Genomic DNA, 23,267 nt, shown 5'->3' with positions numbered 1-23,267 from the left:
CTCGCACCATCATATTAATGAAATATCCAGGAAGCCAGTGTTACTTTTAATTTATTCATTTAATAGTATTTTTTTTTCCAATTAGATGTAAATAATTTTTAACATTCATTTAAAAATATTTTTGAATTTCAATTTTTTCCCTTCTTTCCTCATCATCCCCTCCTTAAGATAGTAAGCAATTTTATATAATGTATGTGCAGTCATGTAAAACATTTCCATATTAGTCATGTTATGAAAGAAGAAACAAGCCAAAAGAAAAGAATCATGAAAAAAAAAAATAAAGTGAAAATATTTGAATTTGCATTCAGACTCCTGCAGTTCTTTTTCTGGAAGTGGATAGCATTTTCCATCATGTATCCTTTGGAATTGTCTTAAATCATTGTATTTCTAAGAAAAGCTAAGTGTTATAGTTGGTAACATACAATGTTGTTTATACTATATATACAATGTTTTCTCTCTCTGTTCCTCTCACTTTGCCTCAATTTGTAATACGTCTTTTATTCTCTGTTATGCACTTTTTACGTTATTCTTTTCCCTCCCCCCACAAGAAGACTACACACATAAATATATATAGATGTCTTTAACCATGCACATCTATACACATACACATTCATATATACATCTATGTAAGACAAAACTACACTTGTTTGTCCTCTTTTTCCTCTAAAGATGGATATTATCCTTCCTAAGTTCAAGTCTTGTATGTTTTTTTAAATCTACCAGTTCATCATTTCATATACCACAGCAATATTCCAACTTTATACCATCTTGTTATTTTAAACAGTCTAAACAATACTGATTAATATGGCTGATCTATACTGTGGTTTATTTTCTCTTGATTTAAATCTATTTTAGCTTTAACTTTGAGATCAGTGATTACTACTACTTTTTTTTTCTAACAAATTCTGCTTCTAATCATTATGTTTTTGTGTGTCTTTATTTTTTTATTCCTTTTGACCTCTCTACTTTACTTCTACCCACTACTTTGCTTGCTATTATTTAACCTATATTCTCCCCCATCCCTTTCTTGTCCTAACCTTTGCCTCCCTCATCCAATTCTTGTTAGTCTGCACACCGCATTCCATCCCTGTTAATCTATATACTGTTCTATACCACACCTTATCCTATTCCTTTCCCATTTCACTATAAATTAAAAAGACTCAGACCCTTCTATATGTATGTGTGTTTATGTATATATTTCCCCCTCTTTAACTCATTCCTGATGTGAGTAGGATTCTAGAAGTACCAGCCTTCCTCCCCCATCTAATTGACTCTATATCAATTGCTCTCACATTCCTGCATGGTTTTGCTTTTTAGAATCACATCATACTCAGTTCTCTCCTAGTTTTTCTTTAAAACTACCCACTTACTAGTGACAATATCTTAGATCTTAGATACATGGTTTACATTTCCACATATAAAACATAAACAGTTTGCCCTTATTGAGTCCCTTGAATTAATCTTTTATGTTTGCCTTATATTTCTTATGGATTTTACAAGTCAGATTTTCTGTCAAGTTCAGGTTTTTTCCCCAAGAAAATCCTGAAAGTTTGACAATTTATTGACAACCCATTTTTTTTTTAAATTCAGGATTATGCTTAACTTTGCTGAATATGATATTTTCAGCCACAATCCTAGGTCTTTGACTCTTCAGAAACCTGCGGTCCTTTAATGTAGCCGCTGCTAGGTTGTGTGTGATTTTAATTGTGACTGCATCATATTTGAATTTTTTCTTTTTGCTTGTCATATTTTTTCCTTACTTGGATTTTCAGAATTTAACTATGATCTTGTAGGATCTCTTGTAGGTGGTGATCAGTGGATTTTTTCCACTTCTATTTTCCTCTCTTCTTTTAATACTTCAGGACAATTATCTTTACTTATTTCTTGTATTATCATGTAAAGATTCTGTTTTGGGGCTTAGCTTTCAAGTAGTCTAATTATTTTTATGTTTTCTTTTTTTCTTTTTTCTTTTTCTTTTTCTTTTTTTGATGAGGCAATCAGGCTTAAGTGACTTGCCCAAGGTCACAGAGCTTGTGGAATATAAAGGGTGTGATGCTGTATTTGAACTCAAGTCTTGCTGACTCCAGGACTTCTCTAGTCCACTGTGCTACCTAGCTGCCCCAATTGCTTTTCTTATGAGATATCTTACAATCTCATTTTTTCCCATTTTTTATATTTTGTTTTATTTCTTGTTTTCTTATAACGGCACTGCTTTCCCTTGTCCAATTTTAGTTTTCAAGGCATCATTTTCTTCCTTAAAGATTTTGGTTCTCTTTTTCTAGTTGGTTGACTTTACATAATGTTTTTCTTGGATTGTTGATATTTTTAGTTTTTCCTCAATCTTATATTTTTTAAATTATTTTTTTAGTATACATTTAAAAAATTTTTTTAATATACATTTATGAATCATGTTCAGAACAAAAGGGGAAAAGCATGAGGTTTAAAAAAAAAAAAAAAACAGAAGAAAAGGAGAACATAGCATGTGTTAACTTACATTAGGTCTCCATAATTCTCTTTCTGGATGCAGATGGTGTTTTCTATCCAAAGCTTATTGGGATTGCTTGAATCACTGAACTTCTAAGAAAGAACTTTCATAGTCGATTATTGCACAATTTTGCTGTTACTGTATACACATATTCCTGGTTCAGCATCACTTCATGTAAATCTTTCCAGGCTTTTCTAAATCAGCTTGCTCATCAGTTTTTTAATAGAACAATAATATTCCATTATTTTCATATACTATAACTTATTCAGCCATTCTCCAGTTGATAAGCATATACTCATTTTCCAATTCTTTGCCACCACAAAAAGAACTGTTACAAACATTTTTGCACATATGGGTCCTTTTCCTTCCTTATGATTTCCTTGGATTACAGTACTACTGGATCAAAGGGTATGCATAGTTTTATAGTTCTTTGGGAATAGTTCCATATTACTCTCCAAAATTGTTGGATCATTTCACAATTCCACTAGCAATACATTAGTGTCCCAGTTTTCTCATATCCCCTCCCACAATTTATCGTAATGTTCTTCTCGGTTCAGTTTTCTTGGGGTCTCTGGGAGCAGCCTTTGTTTCAGTTGAGTAATTACCACAACTGCAGCCAGGTGTTAAAGTCCAAATCTTTTATTGTCTCCTTCAAAGTCCTATCTCCTTCACTTGGGGCTTGGCTAGTTTTCTTAGAGCTCTATCTCTCTCCTTGGTTCTGAGAGCTTGAGCTCCTGCCTCCTTCTCTGGCTTCTGAATCTCCCCAAATCAATTCTGGCTGAGGCACCTAGCTTATATGCTCAACACTGAGTATAAACCAATCATCATTTCACTAGGAAACCATTATTTGTTGTAGGATTAAATCAAAGCTAAACTAGATTTAACCATTGTCTCCTCAATTCCACTTAGTACTTTGTTTCAAGTTCTGGCCCATAACAATTTATCATTATCTTTTCCTGTTATCTTAGCCAATCTGAGAGGTGTGAGGTGCTACTTCAGAATTATTTTAATTTGTATTTCTTTAATCAATAGTGATTTAGGGCATTTTTTACATGATTGTAGATGGCTTTAATATTTTAGAAATGCGGTCTTTATCAAATACTGGCTGTAAAAATTTCCCCCCAGTTTTGTACTTCCCTTTTATTCTTTTTTTGTGTTGGTTTTGTTTGTGCAAAATCTTTTTAATTAAATGTAATCAAAGTTGTTCATTTTGCCTTTCATCATGTTCTCTAATTCTTCTTTGATCATAAATTCTTCTCTTCTCCAAAGATCTGATAGGTAAATTATCCCTTGTTCTCCTAATTTGTGTCATGCTTTATGCTCACATCATGTACCCATTTTGATCTTATTTTGGTATGGAATGAGATGTAGATCTATGCTAAGTTTGACATATTATTTTCCAGTTTTCCTAGCAATTTTTGTCAAATAGTGAGTTCTTATTCCAGATTCTGAGTTTGGGGGTTATCAGATTTCAAAATTTCACATTATTATAGTGTCATGTATATCTAACCTATTTCATTGATTTGTCACTCTTTTTGTTAGCCAGTACCAAATGGTTTGATGATTGCTATTTTATAATATGGTTTTAGGTCTGATACTGCTAGACTACCATCCTTTATATTTTTTTTTCCATTAATTCCCTTGATATTCTTGCCCTTTTGTTATAATTTTTTCTAATTAAGTAAAATAATTTTTTGAAAGTTTGATTGGTATGGCACTAAACAAGTAGACCAATTCGGTAGCATTGCCATATTAGCTCAGCCTATCCATGAGCAATTTTCAACATTTTCCCAGTTGCTTAGATGTAACTTTATTTGTATGAGAAGTGTTTTATAATTGTTTTCGTATAGTTATTGGGTTTGTCTTGGCAGGTTAGCATCTAAATATTTTATTTTGTCTACAGTTATTTTATTTTTTTGTTTGTTTTATATTTTGATTATTTTATTATAGCTTTTTATATACAAAACATATACATGGGAAATTTTTCAACATTAACCCTTGCAAAAACTTCTGTTTCAACTTTTCCCCTCCTTCTCTCCACCCTCTCCCCTAGATGTCAAGTATTCCTATACATGTTAAGTATGGTAAAGTATATGTTAAGTACAATATATGTATGTATATTTATACAGTTATCTTGCTGCGTAAGAAAGATCAAGAAAGAAGGTAAAAACAACCTGAGAAGAAGAAACAAAAATGCAAGCAAACAATAACAGAAAGAGTATAAGTGCTATGTTATAATCCATACTCATTTCCCAGTGTTCTTTCTCTGGGTATAGCTGGGTCTACAGTTATTTTAAATGGAATTTCTCTTTCTATCCCTTGCTGCTGGGCTTTGTTAGGAATATATAGAAGTGTTGATGGTTTGTATGTTTATTTATATCCTGCAACTTTTCTAAAGCTGTTAATTGTTTCAAGTAGGTTTTTGAATGATTTTCTCAGACTCTCTCAATGTATCATCGTAGTATATACAAAGAATGACAGTTTTATCTTCTCATTGACTATTCTAATTCCTTTAATTTCTCTCGTATTTTTAAATAAATAATAGCTTTTTATTTTCAAAATATATGCAAGCATAGTTTTCAACATTTACTCTTGCAAAACCTTGTGTTCCAAATTTTTCTCTTTCCCTTCCCCTGTCTCCTCCTCATTCAGCAAGTAATCTAATATATGTTAGACATGTGTAATTCTTCTATTCATATTTCTACATTTATTATGCTGCACAAGAAAAATAAGATCAAAAAGGAAAAAATAAATGAGAAAGGAAAAAAACTGCAAGCAAACAGCAACATAGTTAAAATACTATGTTGTGAAAAAAAAATAAAAAAAATTTTAAAAAAATTAAAAAAAAATACTATGTTGTGATCCACACTCAGTTCCTATAGCCATTCCCTAACTGATGGGCATTAACTCAGTTTCTAGTTCCTTGCCATCATAAAAGGGCCTGCTGCAAACGCTTTTGCACATGTTGGTCACCTTCCCTTTTTTATGATACAGATTCAATAAAGACACTGCTGGATCAAAGGGTATGTGCATTTTGATAGTCCTTTGGGCATAATTCCATATTGCTCTCTAGAATGATTGTCCTTTCATAATGTTCTCTAATAATTCTTTGGTCATAAATTCCTCCCTTCTCCAAAGATCTGATAGGTAAACTATCTCTCATTCTCCTAATTTGCTTATATTTATCAACTTTTATGTCTAAATCATAAACCCATTTTGACCTTATCTTGGTATAGGGCATTATGTTTCATATATTTTTAAGTTTTTAAGTTCTTTCATGAATTCTTATTAGGCAGGTAACCATTTAATGTTAGTCTTTGAGGTAGGAGAGTCTTTTTAAAAAATTTTAGTATCTTATACTAAAGATCTAAAGATCTTCTTTATTATTCTCTATTCCTATAATAACTTCCTATGGTTAGGTTCTTTCTCCTTTTCCTGCTCCTTTTGTAGCAGTTATTGGTTGTAATCACTTCTAGTTCTGGGGCAAGAGGGAAGAGTGCCTCTGTGCTCAGGTGGTCCGTCTTCATTTTTACCCTGACATAGAACCCAAAACCAGGCCCTTTTCCCTTCTGCTAGTGTCCACAGACAGCAGTCTTCTTGTCCAGTCCCTGGGAATGTGTTGATTCCTTCTCACACAAGTCTGTGTCTCAGAAACATAGCTGGGCCTGGTATTGCTTTTCAGAAGAGCTTCCCTCAATCTTCCTGGACTCTAATGACAGACTTGCCATCGTGTCTGGGACATAAAAATTCCTGTGGCTGGGGTAGAGGCTACTATTCAATCCATCTCACCCCAGGGTGGTTCATTGCTTTTTCACTGGAACTAGCCTGGAGGTGTGCAGCCAGGCCTTCACAGCTCTGTCCCTGGTATTTTTCTTTGGATCTTTTCTAATTGTCCCTGAAGGAACTTCTGTTTTGTGCCAATTCTTTTATCTATTTTTAATCATTCTACAATCCCCGAGGCAAAATTTTTACTTCTTTGTGGGGAAAATCTGGAAAATTTAGAATTTTCTGACTTACTCTACCATCTTCCGAGAATCCTCTTCCTGTAATTCCTTTTCTGACTGACTTATGAAGTTAATTTAAAATTTTGGTAAGAAAAAAGGCAATTTCCCATCCTTGGAACAAGTTGCTTTTCATAGGGATTATCTTCATTCAGCCTTTCAGGCAAGATTAAAAATGTTGTGGCAAAAAAAAAAAAAAAACAACTTATAAAATAGTTTTTCTGGTTTCAAAAAAAAATGACAAAATGAAAGCTTTGGGAGGAAAACTAAGTAGAATCAGCAAAATAAATGATCCACAGTTTTCTAAATGAACTATCTTCCAGCTAAATGTGGGGTTTTTTTGTTGTTGTTGTTTTGGAAATGGGCTGCCCTTAGAATTTAAATCAGAGAATCTGAAAGACTATTTAAGAATATCAAATGGATGTGTGTTCCAAATGAAGTAGAACACATTCTCTAATCCTAACCAACTGGCAAAGTATGAGAGAATTGTGGGAAGAAAAGCATCATTTGAAAAATGGAAAAGTTCCTCGAATAAGAAGAGGAAATCTACTCAAAACGTGACATACTACATACTAACAAGTGTGGCATACCAAAGGAAAGAAAAAAAAGCATTAAAGACATCTTCTGTGTGTTGGGCGCTGTGCTTAACTCTTTACAAATATTATCTCTTTCATCAGCTGGGGAATTCTTACTCCATTTTATAGATGAGAAAACAAGCAAATCAAGTTAAGTGACTTGCTCATAGGGTCACACAGGTAGTAAGTGCACATGGGTAGATTTGATCTCAGGTCTTCCTGACTTCAGGCCTAGCACTTCAGTCATTGCACTATTTTTAAGACCATCTTGTGAGGAAGGGTACCCCCAAGTTTTGATAAAAAAAAAAAAAAGTTCTATTGATTATTTAAAGGGCTTGGAAGCCAGATAGAGGATTGAACTTAAGTATCATAACACCGAATCTCACATTTGAAAGGAATGTCATTGTCTAATCCATACTTGAAAAGGAATTTCTCTTATAAGAGCCCTGACAAAGCTTAGCTGGCCCCGAAGATATCCAGTGAAGAGGATAGTCTTCTATCTACTATCTCTTGAGCTATCCATTCCAGTCTTGGAGAGTTATTTGAAAGTTGATCTTTCCATCAAACCTAAATTTTCTTCTTTGCAACTTCCACCCCACTGTTCTAGTTGTGCCCTTTGGAGCCAAGAAAAACAAGTCCAGTCCTTCCAAGTGACATCTTCAAATATTTGAAGACAGCCATGACGTTCTTCCAAGTTATCTTAATGTACTCTGGGTTAAATATCCTTAGTCCCTTCCAGTGATCTTCTTGTGGCATGATCTGAAAGTCTTGAAAGCTGAACAAGTTATCGATGTTCTTCTTAAAGTGTGGTTTCCAGAACATAATATGGTACTCTGTGTGTAGTATGATTAATACAAAGTTAAGTGGAGGTATTACCTGCTTTTTACTGGAAGCTATGCCTCTCAGTGCAATATAAACTTTGTTCTATTTTTCTCTGCCATATCTATTTCATGTTATTCACCTTATAGTCCCTTCATCTTCTTGAGTCTTTTTCAATCAAACTGATATGTGGTCACGTCTGTCTAGGAAATAGATTTTTTTTTTTTAAATCCAAGTGTAAGCTAGGTATGTTTCTATTAAACTTCATGTTTTCTAATTTGGCTCAATGACCTAGCCTGTTCAGAGTTTTAAAAAAACAAAGTAACTGGGGCAGCTAGATGGCACAGTGAATAGAGCCCTGAAGTCAGGAGGTCCCGAGTTCAAATCTAGCTTCAGATACTTAACTCTGCCTAGCTTGGACACTTAAGTCACTTAACCCCAACTGCCTCAGCAAAAAGCAATAACAACAAAATAACACAACTATTTTTCATATAATATCTTAGTTATTCCATCCAGCTTTACATTTTTTTCACGTTTGATAAGCAAGCTATCTCTGTATCTCAAGTTGTTGATTTAAAAAAAATTTTTTTTTTTTTTAAAAATAGAACCGGTCCAAGCACATATTCCTGTGGCATTCCATTGCAGACCTTCTTTAAGTTAATGTCAAACTTTTTTTGTATTCAGCTATTTAGCCAGTTTGGAGTATATCTAATTCTTCTAAATTCTAACCCACATTTTTTCTGTCCTCTCCACACTATCTCTTAATAGTAGCATGAGAGACTTTTTTCACATATTTTTTGAAATCCTAACTAAACTATATAGCATTCCCTTGGTCTTCCATACTAATAACTCCTTCAAAAAAAAGGAAACAAGTTTCTCCTACCTAACTTCTCAATCTTTTGCAGTCTCATGCATTTGTTCTGAAAGTGTCTATTATAACTTGTACATATTTAACCTATGTTAGATTGTTTGCTATCTTGGGAAAGGAGGGAGAAAAATTTGGAACACAAAGTCTTACAACAATGAATGTTGAAAACGTATCTTTACATGTATTTGGAAAAAAGAAAATATTATTGAAATTTTTAAAAGTAAAAAACAAATTTATGTTACACATCCTCAACTGAGCCCTCAGTGCTGCTAGGCAGTTCTGTTATACTTCCCTTAACTCACTGTCCTTCTCTCTATTGTGACTCTTCTAAAGCTTTTCATTTTTCTCAAATCTCCAGTGGCTCCTCCTCCCCGTTCTCTTAACTGAGAAACTTATATTTTACAGAGAAAAATTTCATGTGAAGAAAAAAATTGAGGCTAGTTCCTGAGAGCTCCCTTTTCTCCCCTCTTTTTCATCTCTTTTCACTCAGGTGTGTTCTACTTTCTTCATGCCCATCACACATGGTGAAGCAACTAAACCCTCCTCCTGTTCAAGTGATCCAGTTTTATCCTATCTCCTGCAATAGATTCCTCCTTCATTCCAAGTTTTTTCATTATTTAGTCTCTCTCTGTCCACTGGCTCATTTTCTACTACCTACAAATAATGCTCACATTTCTTCTATCCTGAAAAAAAAAATCTTAAAAAGCATCTTAAACTTTTTATTTTTAAAATAAAACCAATTACTTTCCTCCCAAATCCTTTCCCCTCCTATCTTGACCCTGTTGCTGTAGTGGGCAACATCATCTTCTCAGTCCCTCAAGATTACAACCAAGGTGCCATCTTGTATTCCTCACTTCTCTCTCATACCCTTCCATCCTCAGTATCCAGTCTGCTGCTAAGGCTTCTCATTAATAGCTTTTGAATATGCTCCTTTCTCTCCTCTCACACTACAGTCACTTTAATACAGGCCTTCCTCACTTCATGCCTAGACTATTGCAGTAGCCTGCTAGTGGATCTCCCCACTCTAATCCATCCTCCACTCAACCATGAAAATAATTTTTTTTAAAATTTGTGTTTGATCATGTCACCCCTTCCCTCAATCAACTTCAGTGGCTCCCTGTTGACTCCAGAAACAAATAAAAAATGGTATTTGGCATTCAGAGCCTTTCATAAGCTAGCCTTCTACCTTTATAATCTTTTTATACATTAGCCCCTGATTCATATTCTTTGTTGCAATGACATTAGTTTCCTGGTAATTTCTCTAAGGTCTGGACATTTTTCTCTGGCCATCCCTCATGTCTGGAATGCTCTAATTCTGCTCTATGATCCTTCCTACTTACCTTCAAGTCCCAATGAAAACCTCATCTTATATAAAAAGATTTACCTAACTCCTCTTAATTCTAGTGCCTCCCCTTTATTAATTATTACCTGTTCATCCTGTCTATAGCTTGTGTATATATTTGTTTACATGTTGTCTCCCCTTATTAGATTGTGAGCTCCTTGAAGGCAAGAACTGTCTTTTTATTAAATTTTTTGTATCCCTATCTTTTAGCCTGGCACATAGTAGGTGCTTCATAAATGCTTTTTTGATTGATTGACCTATGCTCACAAACTAATAAATGGAAGATTTAGAATTTGAATTAAAGTTTCTGGCTTCAAGTCCATATCTCTTTCTACTGTAATGCCTTAAAAGCTAGATACTAAAGAGAAGTTGGATAGAGAAAAGAAAGAACATTTCAGAGTAGGAAACAGAAAGAAAAGTTTATTGGCAAGGATGAGCATAGTGTTATTGTTAGACTGACTTGAGTATACTTGAGAAGGGCTTGTGAATTGGGGACAAATGCAGGACTTTGAAAGTTATATGGAAAAATTTTGAAGCTTTTTAAACAAGTATTCCTTTATAGACACTAGCATATACAATAACTCTCTTTGTAATTAGGTAAGCGCATAAAATTAGTCATATGGCAGCAGAAGTTTTTTTTAAAGTAATTCTTTCTTTAGTCTTACTCCTTAATTTAAGTGCATCTCCAAGTATAGATATCAGTGCCTTGAACTGAAGAACCTAGGAGCTATTTGGTGATAGGAAGGTAGGGATAGATGATCTTTACAAAACAGGGCAGGCAAATTCCCACAAATCTGCCTCTTAGTAAAGTCTTAGAGCAGTAGACCACTATTGATTGTCCATAAGCTCTCCAGATTTAAGTCCTGAAAGAGAGAGAGACCCAGTACTTTTTACATAATTGACTGAATCATTAAAGTTGACTGTGTGTTATTCCTCAGCCTTTACTCTTCCCTTTTAGCCTACCTGTAGGGCACCACTTCATACTTCCTGTTTGCTTGTAATGATTGTCAGTTTCTACAATGTTGATTGAAAGAGGAAAATGCACCTGAAATAGTTAAAAATAGGAAGCTGGAATGTATAGGGTTTCAGTGTAGTGCATAATAGTAGGCACTTGGAGGAGCTTAATAAATGAATGTTGAATGATAAAAGTGAAAAATCTGCAACTAAGGTAAAATTATTCTACCATTATTGAAGCATTTTAGCTTTATTCCTTAGCTATTGCTATATGTCTTCTTCTGATGTAGCATGAGAAAAGCTAAGAAACCTAGAATTGAGTAGTAAAGTAGAAAAGCAGAAAATCTAGCTGTTATTAAAAAAAAAAATCTTTAAAATAATAATGCAAAGGGGGAGAAATAGTTGGTATATATATTTTATGAAGAAAATAGTAGTTTAAAATCACTCCAACACAGAAAATTGCATCTGCTTTCAAGGGTACTTTGCTTTCTCAAAAATACATAATACTTGGGATGGAGCCAGAGAGCAGCTTACCTCTTTTAAAATTATTCATTTAAATAACCTGATCTTTAAATGGAAAAATACTTTACTTTTTTGCTAAGTGGTTTTCTTTGTTATGTGGTGCCAATAACTAATCAGAATGTTAGCTCAGCAATAGCGTTTATCAAAAATCTCAAAGAATGGTCATTACAGTTACTCACTATATTATTGAATAACAAATGACTTATCTCAAATTAAAGAAGTAAGTTTACTTTTTATTGACCTATGAATAAACTTCCTGATAGTCAAATCAGAAAAGTCTTTAAATACCTTCTGTGTATGAAATCTGGGTCCTGAATAGAGTCTGTTGAAAAAGTATAGAGTATAGTCCTTGCCCTGAAGAGCTTACAATAAAATTATAGTACTGACTTCTTTACATTCCTGTTTCTAGCATATTCTGCTTATATGCAATGTATTGAGATCCCTACTTACTGTTTACTCCAAACATGTTCTAGTTTCTCAGAAATAAAGTCTTAGGAGCTGTGGTATATTTCTTCTTCTGCTCTGAGTCCTTTATCACTGTTAAAAAAAAAAAAAATACCCCAAATTTGGAATCTATGACTATAAATTTACCTAAATCACATTTTATTCATATGTTATAAGACTTTGATCAATCAATTGAGTATTTATTAAATAACTACTATTTGTCAGACTCTGTGCCAGGGACAATAAAATAGTAAAAAAAAAAAAAAAAAAAAAAAAAAAATTAACCATACTATCACTATTCTGTTATACTTTGGAAACACAAATGTATTTTTTTTTTCTATTTAGCTTCTGGGCTATAATGAAAAACCAATAAATCTACAAATGTTCATTGGAACAGCAGATGATCGCTACCTAAGACCACATGCATTCTATCAGGTGCACCGAATCACTGGGAAGACTGTTGCTACTGCTAGCCAAGAAATAATAATTGCGAGCACAAAAGTTTTAGAAATTCCACTTCTTCCTGAAAACAATATGTCGGCCAGGTATGTTATTTGTTTAATTCCATATGGACTGGAAATTCTATGATAATGAAGAAAAAATAAGAGAGAGAGAGAGAGAGAGAGAGAGAGTTATACAAATAGCCATCATATATACCTTCATTTTTGCTTAATCATACTATATTACATTAGAAAACATATATCTATATATTTTAAGTATTCTTAAATATTCTGGACTGTAAACAACTCTAGTTAACCAAATAGGAATAAATTTGAATCACCATTAATTGGGCTTACTTGTAATTTTTAGCTCTGCTTTAGACCAAATGTCATTGAAGTTCCCGGGAAGAGATCCAAGAAAATTGGCCAGAAAGCAAAAAAGACAAATAAGCTTAGAATTAGAAGTCATTTGGTCTAACTTCTTCCTACAAATAAGGAAATTGAAGCCCAGACAGTATAAGAAACCTGTAGAAGGCACCTAGGCGGGTACAGTAGCTAAAACACTGGGCCTGAAATCAGGAGAATCTGAGTTCAAATCTAGCCTCAGACAACTTTTTCAGCTGTAACAACACAATTATATTACCTGTCTTTTGGGATTGTTGTGAGGATCACATGAGATATTTGTAAAACTTTTACCATAGTATTTGGCTCACAGTAGGATCTTAATAAATACCTATTCCCTTTATTTCATTGGTAGAGCTGAAAATCTGAACCCAGACTCCAAATCCAGGATTTTTCTCACTGTATATTTCTTCAATTCACATATAGCTTTCAGCATTTATTTTGAAAGACTTGTGTTTCAAATTTTTCTTCTTCCCTCCTTTACCTCTCTTCCTTCCCCAAGACAGCAAGCAATCTGATAAGTTAAACATGCTGAAACACATTTTAAATAAAACTCTTATTAAATGGCATATGTACAATTGGGACTTAACACTTACTCTTTCCCTCCTCCCCCTCTTAAATTTTTAATAACTGCAGTAAATGAAATTTGTTACCTTCTCAAATATGTAGTTTTAACTAGCATTTAGTACATTTCCCCCCTTCCCCTATAATACATACAAGTAGTACAATTTGGCATCTTATTCAGAAAACAATAGCAAATGCTGTTACTCCAATCTAAATCTTCATAGTTTTTCATCTTTATGAAGTGAGGATTTTGAACTAAAATGAATTTAAATGCCATAAGCCAGAATCATTGCCTAAAACTTTCCAATACCCTACATAAAATAAAATTCTGTAGCAGAACTGAGACCTGAATTTTGTCACGTTTACATGGTTAATCACTGCTCTTATATCTTAATAAGCATCTCTAGAACTGGAAGAACAGCAATTCTTTTTATAAAACTTCACTACATTGCTGCAAATGGTTTCTTTGAAAACCTCATTTATTTTCTGGCATTTTATCTGTATATTTGAAAATGATTTTAGATTTAGAAATTCACATTAGAATATGAAACAACTTACCTAGCTTTCTCAATTCCTCTTCCCTTAATTTTCATTGCTAATTATCATCCTTTAAGCACTTTAGGATTCAAGGTTACAGATTGGTTTCTGACTACAGATTGTGCCTTAAGATAGAAAACAAATAAAACTGTAATCGAAAACAACAGAGAGCAATAAGAGTTAACTTAGCTAATTTTAATTTTTGACCAGTACTCTGTTGTTCTTATTCTTTCTTTATGTAAATAACAGCAATTTGCTATAGTTTTTATTGTTTATGCTTTTGGCTGGCCTTATATGTTAATATAGGATATTTTGTTAATAATAGTAGCCATTGTTTAGAAAATTGAGTTTTAACATGGAATGGTATTTATTGATACATACACTAGTCCATAACTAACCTTTAATTGATAGTGCTATTTTAGCTTCACACTTGTACTTTCAAAAGCATCTTATCCTTGTTTTAAGTTAAATGATAGTTGAACAATCAGGCCACCACCATCATACTTCTTTTCTAACACTGGAGTGTAAAATTTTTCAGGAGCTATTCTAAAATATTCCGATTCTAATTATGAAATATAACTACGGGTTCTCAAAGACTATACCAGTGAAAAGAGAATATTTTGGCAGTTTCTACCAAGGTTTTAAATATGACTACAGCAGCAACATATTTTGTCTATTGCCTTAGGACTAGTCTTGCTAAATGTAGAAAGACTTGTTAGAAAATTAGCCAATAGCTGATGAGTGTTTTATCTATAGCAACCTATGAAAACAAGATTAAAAATACGAAACTAAAATTGCTGGGTTTTCTATGACTTGTTGCTTATGAATCGGAAAGTAAAGTATTATGTTTTTCCTCTAGTATTGACTGTGCAGGTATTTTAAAACTTCGCAATTCAGATATAGAACTTCGAAAAGGAGAAACTGATATTGGCAGAAAGAATACTAGAGTGCGCCTTGTCTTTCGTGTACACATCCCCCAGCCTAGTGGAAAAGTCTTGTCTCTACAGACTGCTTCCATACCTGTTGAATGCTGTAAGTGAGTATGATGGTATCTATTTAAAATTTCCTTAACAATAAGCAGTAGATTGCCTTCTCTTCATTTGCTATCCAAAGGTTAAGTCAGAAGAGCAAATTTAGACACAGAAATTGAATAACCTTCTGTGATAATAAAGTAACCAAGCTAATTTTTATGTTTGGTTTATAAAAATAAAATGTGATAGTAGAAAGTATGTTGGACTCTGAATTCAAAAATCTTGGTTCTAGCCCCATGCCTGAACATGTAAATGAATAATGGTGGTATAACCATATCCCTAAATTACATTGTCTATTGTAATTAAATAATGTAAAATTATTTTAAAAATCTTAAAAGTTTAGCAATAAAATTACTGCTAAAATGTTAATTTATTAAGTGTAATTTTTCTTAGTTTCATTTTTAAAAAATATATTCTTTGTGCTTGAAACCTACATATTAATACAAGCTTTTATTCAACTCTTTGGTGGGGAAAATAGCACAGCGATCTGCTCAAGAACTTCCTCAGATTGAAAAGTACAGTATCAACAGTTGTCCAGTAAATGGAGGTCATGAAATGGTGGTGACTGGATCAAATTTTCTTCCAGAATCCAAAATTATCTTTATTGAAAAAGGCCAAGGTAATGGAATATTTACTTCGAGGAATTTGGGAAATTGGGAGGGAGGGTAATTTCAAGAAATTAAAACATTTATCCCTAAGATTTTCTAAGTTAATTAATTCACAAGTGATTTCTGATAAACTGTCCTTATATTTTGCAAATAGAATTCTAACCCTGAGCAGACTTAGCACTTGAAATTTTGAGCAGCTTGATTTTTAATTTTTGAAACTAGATCTCCCTATGTGAAATTCATATAAGGCTAGAACTTCAGTTATCATTCTTAGTGCTGATTACCCTGAAAGACTTATCTATTTCTGACCTGGGGCAGTTACTGATTCTCTTTCTTAGGCAGTTTAGCAAATACTCCAATTCTATGGGTTACCATGTTGTTGCTCGTCTTAGTGTTGGGTGTTTACCCAGTTGGTTTTATATCTACTGTAGCTTAGAAATTGTAAGCTGAAACTGTCTGCCACAGTGGTTTTCAAAGTCTGGTCCAGAGCATCCTGGGAATCTCTGAAATCCTTTCAGAGAGTCTACAAATTCATAATTAGTTTTTATTTTTAATGTGATCAATATCTATAACTATAAACCACATAAACAAAACTCTTTGGACAGATCCTCAATCATTTTTAATAGGATAAAGATATTGAGAACAAAAGTTTGAGGACCACTGACTCTGGCAGCTAGAAGGGATTACAGGCAAATGTCACCATGCTCAGTCAGTAATAGCAATAGCACTTTTTTCAAAGAAGTTGAAAAACTGTACTTATTCCTAATTTCTTTACTAAAGTTGAATGAGAAACAATTTATAAAGAACGAATTAGTTGTATTTTAATTTGTGTATTGAATGTTTCCAAAACACCGCGTGTTAATATTAATTCTCATTTTCACATTGTTTTATGTAATTTCAGAATATTTTTCCAAGGGGATGCTATGGTGTATGAAATTTGGCTACCTGATATAAATACTTTTTTTTTAAATACTGGAAAAAATGTAAAGTAAACCTAAAGGAAAAATATTGATTTACATTATTATTATTAATTTTGATAAAAGATTTATTTTTATATCTCGTGTGTAGTTATAATATTCTATTTTATGTAATAACTATTTGTAGGCGCATCTTAACTGCTTAACTAAATTATAGTTTCTCAAAGAAACCGAAACTAACTTATTTATCCTTGCTAAATTTTAGCCCCTAGCACATTTGAATATATGCTATCCCTAGCACCTAGTATACATGATTCGCTTTTTAATAAATGAATTTGGTCTTTTTAGTTGAGCTTATCTGACTGTCGATTCAAATATAAGCCATTAAATAGTCATAAGGTATAATCAAAAGTTCTGTGGTAAAGATTTTGAGTTAGAAAAGTGTGAGAGTAAAGTGAATATTTATTATTGGCCAGGATATGCTGCCAACTGGCTCTGTATTTTTGGTTCCTGTTGCCAAGTCATTGAGTACATGATTTTTTAAACATCAATAAGCTTATCTGTAGTGGACTACCCAGGTGCTATACTGACTACCACAAATTGTCTTCAGAAAATTGGATAAATATTCTTTGGATTGTTTATGGAAAAATATGGCTAATAGCTGCACAGAATGAGAAAGGGTTGATGATTTGTGATTCTCTATAGAAAGAACATGCATTTATACTGTGTGGGATGTACAAGACCTTACCCAAAATGACTACTCGTAGATCACTCAAAGTAGTAGAAAGGCAGAAAGGTTGTTTATTAAACCTCTGGAGGATGAGCCGTCCCATCACGAGATAAGGGAAAGAGAAAGCTCGTGGTAGGAGGGCTAAAGAAGTAGTAAAGATACACAGCTTTTATACAAAAGATTACATCACAAGTAAGAGAGCATTGAGAAGGGGAGGAGGAGGCATCTAATTGGTTGTTGCTATCCTGAGAGATTGGAATGGAAGGTTTCTGTTTCCCCGAAATCATCTGATTTCTAGGAAACAGAAAATCAGGCCTTCAAGCTTTTAGATAATTAAACAGACAGTGGTCAAGCTAATAGACTAAATATCAATAAATGTCAAATACTGATAAATGTCATCAGCTCAGGTTAAGTAAATATGTTTATAGCTGGCCAAGGCTCAAGTAAATATGGGCCTGCACATGTTATACAGGTCATAGGGGAAACACAGAAATAATGAAAATTCTTTACCTTATCTCTCTATTTCACACAATACAATCATGTTGAAAAATTAAGTATTTTACATTGACTTTATATGACTTCTAGGTACTCTTCAGAGAGTACAAAGTCCTATAAAATGAATTGTGTTCTCAAGGGTTGAATAGAATATTAAGAGAAGATTGTTCCTAAATTAGGATTGATTTTAGTGTAACCTAATTTATCTTCACTTCTTGATATTTAGCTTTCTGAATAAGGGGCATTTTCAGCCTCTCCATCAAGGGCCAGTGAGTTTATCACTGAAATTTTGTGTATTCTGGAAAGTTCCTTCTGCATCAACTTCTACAATACAAGGTTTCCTGAACAGAAGAAAAGCCCAGTTCTCTCTAGAATTTTGTCATTGTGCTTGGGCCTAAAACTAGTGGTTTTCAGCTTTGTCTTATATAAATTTAAATTTTAATATAATCTACAGCCTCAAAATTAGAAGCATTCTTCATTTATGTTGTTACATTTAAGGATCACATAATCTCAAGCCAAGTCACAGGGATAGGAAGAACTTGCTTAAAATGTTCACCCTATGTGGATCATGGCCACTTGGCTCATTGGTTTCCTTACCTCTAACCAAGGAATTTCAACATTTATCTTGTTATTTCTTCAACTCTAACATTTTACTTCCTCAATCCCACTTTACTTTTAACCATGCACATGGATAGTCACACCCTCGTTCTCACCATTTCCCACAAGTATCCTACTTTCTTAATCAGAAACAATGACTTTACTCTAAACAACTTATCCTCTATCATTCCATCTCTTGACTGACTCCCCCTAAACCTAAATTTTACCCTCATCATGACCTTTAATTCTTCTATTTGCAACTACTTTTTAGGTCATTAACTTTTGGCTTTTCTCCCTCCCTAATGTTGACCACTTTAGTATTGTAACCAGTTCAACTTTATAGTGCCTTCTGTTCTTCAGTCCTTCACCCTTGGCTAAACTGAAGTTCAGCTTCCTACCAGTCACCTCTGAATTACTACAATTGCTCTGATGTATATCCTTAACTGGACTCTCGTTATACCTAAGGAAGTCTTTGTCTCTTTCATAGTTGAATTGACTTTAATCCCATCTACTCCTGTCTTCTCTCTATAGCAGATTTTCTCCCTCAGTCATATCCCATTCCACTTCAGTCTTCAAACTTTTCCTGTTGTCACTCTTTCCTTTCTCTGTTATGTGCCCAAGCTTCCCTAATCTTTTAAGGGGGGGAAAAAAACGCACTTCATTAGATCTATCACCCCCTTGACTTTTTCCAAATTTTACCTCATGAAATGTTTTACATAACTTTATATCCGCTTTCTCGATAGGAGGGGAAAAGAAAGATAATCTGGAACTCAAAGTTAAAAAATATATATATTTAATAAAAATTCTTTTACATGCAACTGGGAAAAGTAAAATATTAAATAAATGGATAAATAACCAAATTTTAACTCCCTTTCTCAACTAAGTTCTCTATAGTAATTGCCTCTTTTCTTTTCTCTTCTCAACCTGTTGTATTCTTTTTTTATGGCCTCATCAGTGTTACTAATGTCGTCTACATGTAAGAACAGTTTTTAACATTTGTTTTTAAAATGTTGAGTTCCAAATTCTTTTCCACCTCTGTTTTTCACTCTCTGAAACAGCAAGCAAGCAAGGTTATGCATGTGCAAACATGCAAAATATTTCTGTATTAGTCATCTTGTGAAAGAACTGCAGACCAAGAAAAAAATAAAGTGAAAAATAATATACTTTGATCTGCATTCAGACTCTTTATCAGTTCTTTCTCAGGAGGTGGATAACATTTTTCATCATGAGTTCTTTGGAATTGTCTTGATTGCTGAGAATAGATAAGTCATGTTAATCTTCATACAGTTTTGTTCTGCTTAATTCATTCTGCTGCAATTCATATAAGTCATTTCCAGGATTTTCTGAAATCCTGCTTATCGCCAGATATGTCTTTGCTAAATCCAATGATCTTTTCTCAGTCCTCATATATCTTGTTCTTTCCTCTCTGGATTTTCATGATAGTACTCTTTGCTGGTTTTTTTTCCTACCTGTCTGATTTTCTCAGTCTCCTTTGCTGGGTCAATATCCATATCATGTCCTCCAAAGCACTGTCTTGGACCCTCTTCTCTTCTTTCTCCACATCCATGGTGACCTTATCAACTCCATGGGTTTTAACTTATACCCATATTTATACATATATTTATATACATGATCCACAGATCTATATATCAGTCACAGGATCTCCCTTGAATGTCTCTCTTACATCACTAATTGCCTACTAGACAATTCAAACTAGATGTCCCCAGAGATGTAAGTTCAGCATATTCAAAATTGAACTAATTATCCTAGTCCTTTGCCCCCAAGTGTCTCCTTCCTCCAAAGTTTTCCCATTTTCTGTTGAGAGTACCAAGATTCCTTCGGACTCCCAGATTTGTAACTAATACTATTCTTAATTCTTCAGTTTCCTCAAACTGCATGACCAAGAGTCAGTTGTCTAATATTGGTCTTCAATTTCAACATCTCTTTCATTTGACACTGTTTCTCCTCTCAAAGCTATCATCTTAGTTCTCACCCTGACTACTGTAGTGATCTGGCCTTCCTGGCTCATCCATTATATTTTTTGCATGGTTGAAGTGATTTTCCTTATTCTCAACTCTGACCATGTGTCTAGCACCTTATTGACATATATAGGTATTTGATAAATGCTTATTGATTGACTGACTTGTTGATCTTAGAGACCATCTTAGTCAAAACCATACCTCAACAAGAACTCCCTTTAAAAGCAAGAGTTTATAACCTAGAGTCTGTGAATCCATGAAATATCTACAGATGGATAATTTAATCCAATAGAATTAGTTTCCTTTATAATCTTATTTGTTTTATTTTTAAAATTTAAAAACAATCTGAGAAATAGTTCTATAGACTTTACCAAATTGTCAGATGGGTCCATGACACAAAGAAGATTTAGTGTAACCCATACTCAACAGCATACCTGACAAATAGTAATCTAGCTTTGCTTCAAAGATCTCTAATGAAAAGGAATAGCATCCTACCTCCTATTATAGCAAATTCTAACTTCTGTGTAGCTCTAAGTACTGGAAGTTGGAAAAGAAAATGGCAGACCTCTCCAGTATCTTTGCCAAACAAACCCCAAATAGGATCATGAACATTCAGACATGCATGAAAAAATTCCAAACAAGAAATGTTAAGGAGTTTTTCCTTATGTTAAGTTTAAGTCTTCCTATGTATATTTTCCTTGCCTTATTCCTCTCTTTATCATCTAGAAACTCTATAGTCTATATTCCACAGGACAGCCGTCCAAATACTTGAAGACAGCTGTCCCATGTGGTTCTTCTCAACAGTGAGATGATTCAGGTCTGTTCAATGATCTTGTGATGAAGAGAGCCATCTATACCCGGAGAAAGGACTGTGGCGACTGAGTGTGGATCATAGCATAGCATTTTCACTTCTTTTGTTGTTGTTTGCTTACATTTTATTTTCTTCCTCATTTTTTTCCTTTTTGATCTGATTTTTCTTGTGCAGCAAAATAATTGTATAAATATGTATGCCTATAGTAGATTTACACATATTTTTTTACCATCTTCAACATAAAAATAAAATAAAAAAAACAATAAAACTATCACAGTGGGGGGAAAAATAGCTGTCCTATAATATCTAAAACAACTCTTTTTCAGGCTAAATATCCCTAGTTCATTCAACTGATTTTTGTATGACATAGTAATAATAATAATAAGCATTTATATATAGCACTTTAAAAATATTATCTCATTTTATCTTATCTAAGTAATAACCCTGGAAAATAGGTGCTATTATTCCTATTTTAGAGATGAAGAAACTGAGACAGAGCTTGTCAAGTGACTGCCTCAGATCACACAGCTAGTAGATTTGACTCTTGATTGCCTTCTGGCTATCCTAAACTTACCTTCCTAACATATGGAGTTCAGAACTGAAAAGAATACTCAAGTTGTCCTGAAAGTTTTGAGTGTGGATTAAGGAGTAGCTTCTTCTGAGTATGAATGACCCTAACTGAAGATGGATTCAGAATTTGCAATCATATTAGGCTCTGATAGTCAAGCTGCAAAGAAAAAGAATAAATTAACTACAAGATAAAATCTGTAGTTTTATGCTTTTTACTTAATTATGTAATGAACTAATTATTCTATCCCTCTGCCCCCAAGTATACTCTTCCTTCAGATTTTTCCCATTTTCTGTTGAAGGTACTAAGATTCTTTCAGACACCCAGATTTGTAACTAGTACTGTTATTTTTAATTCCTTACTGCCCCTCAATTGGCATATCCAGGACTAATATGTCACAGATTATTAGAATTGGTAAGGATTTTGGAGGGCATGCTGTAGTATCTGCTACCTCTGAAGAAGCTATTCTGTAGAAAAAGTGCTAGGATTAGAACTAAAGGATATAAATTCAGGTTGTGGCTTGTTTAGTACCTCTTGTACAAGTCACTTTGCCTCTCTGGGCCTCAGTTTCCTTGCCAGAGATTAGTGTATTAGATAATTTTTAAGTTCCTTCTAGCTACATCTTATGGTTTATGTGTTTCTGGTCTAGATAACCTCAAATTCTGACTTCCCTGTCATTGTTATTTCCTTACCAGAGTTTTTCAGTTCAGTGTATCAAATTTTAACAGTATCCATGGAAATATGTTCCAGTTGGTCAATGGAACTCAGTGAGAAAATAGTTAGCAGAGGTGTCAAACTTGTGCTCTGTCAACTTGCAACTCTTGAGTGAATTATATATTTGATTAAAATATAATTGAAGGGGCCGCTAGGTGGCGCAGTAGTAGAGCACTAGCCCTGAAGTCAAGAGGACCCGAGTTCAAATGTAGCCTCAAGACACTTAACACATCCTAGCTGTGTGATCCTGGGCAAGTCACTTAGCCCCATTTGCCTCAGTAAAAATAAATAAATGTATTGATGGATGAGAAAATAAATAAAAATTTTAAGAGAATATGATTGAAAAATGTTTAGCAAAATATATGAAAATATAATAAAATAGAGATATGGTTAATTTGTGATTCCCTAAGCCAATTTGACACCTGCAGGAATCCATTTCTACCTGAATTTGACACCACTGACTTTATAGAAATTCACATTGAAAATAGCTTTGGAAATATGTTTCTTACATAAGATCAGGAAAACATATTCAACAATGTGGTAAAAAAAATTTTGTGTGTGACTTAGATGATTGAAATCTGTTTGTTAACTGGCTTCAGAGTTAACGTATCACAACTTAATTATGTTTAAAAAAATCACTACAGAATTTTTTTAAAGTGTAGATTGAAAAATAGTATAGTTTAATTTACTTCCAACTATCCCCTTTTATTATACCACAAATCAATAATTTTAAAAATACATATAAATTAAACACATTTCTTTTGTGTTCTGTGATTGTTTTTTCCTTCCTCATTTTGAGTTTTGCTCATAATCTTAAATAAATTCATAGTGGAAATGAATTTTAGAAAGCATCTTTTTTTTTTT

At 33.4% G+C, this 23,267-nt stretch overlaps 1 protein-coding gene across 3 annotated transcripts in view; it reads left to right on the top strand.

Annotated features, from left to right (window-relative positions):
* The window catches only part of NFATC3 (nuclear factor of activated T cells 3), a 149,596-nt gene that overhangs the window by 69,516 nt on the left and 56,813 nt on the right, over positions 1-23,267 (top strand). For all 3 annotated transcript variants that reach the window (XM_031950221.1, XM_031950222.1, XM_031950220.1), the window contains 3 exons: positions 12,356-12,555; positions 14,813-14,985; positions 15,463-15,603. In XM_031950221.1, coding sequence (XP_031806081.1) covers positions 12,356-12,555; positions 14,813-14,985; positions 15,463-15,603 — 514 coding nt within the window. The remainder of the gene's footprint in view (positions 1-12,355; positions 12,556-14,812; positions 14,986-15,462; positions 15,604-23,267) is intronic.

The sequence above is a fragment of the Sarcophilus harrisii genome, chromosome 2, assembly GCF_902635505.1.
Source record: "Sarcophilus harrisii chromosome 2, mSarHar1.11, whole genome shotgun sequence".
Taxonomy (NCBI): Eukaryota; Metazoa; Chordata; class Mammalia; order Dasyuromorphia; family Dasyuridae; genus Sarcophilus; species Sarcophilus harrisii.
The sequence above is the reverse complement of the archived record's forward strand: the minus strand, read 5'-3'. Positions and strand labels throughout refer to the sequence as shown.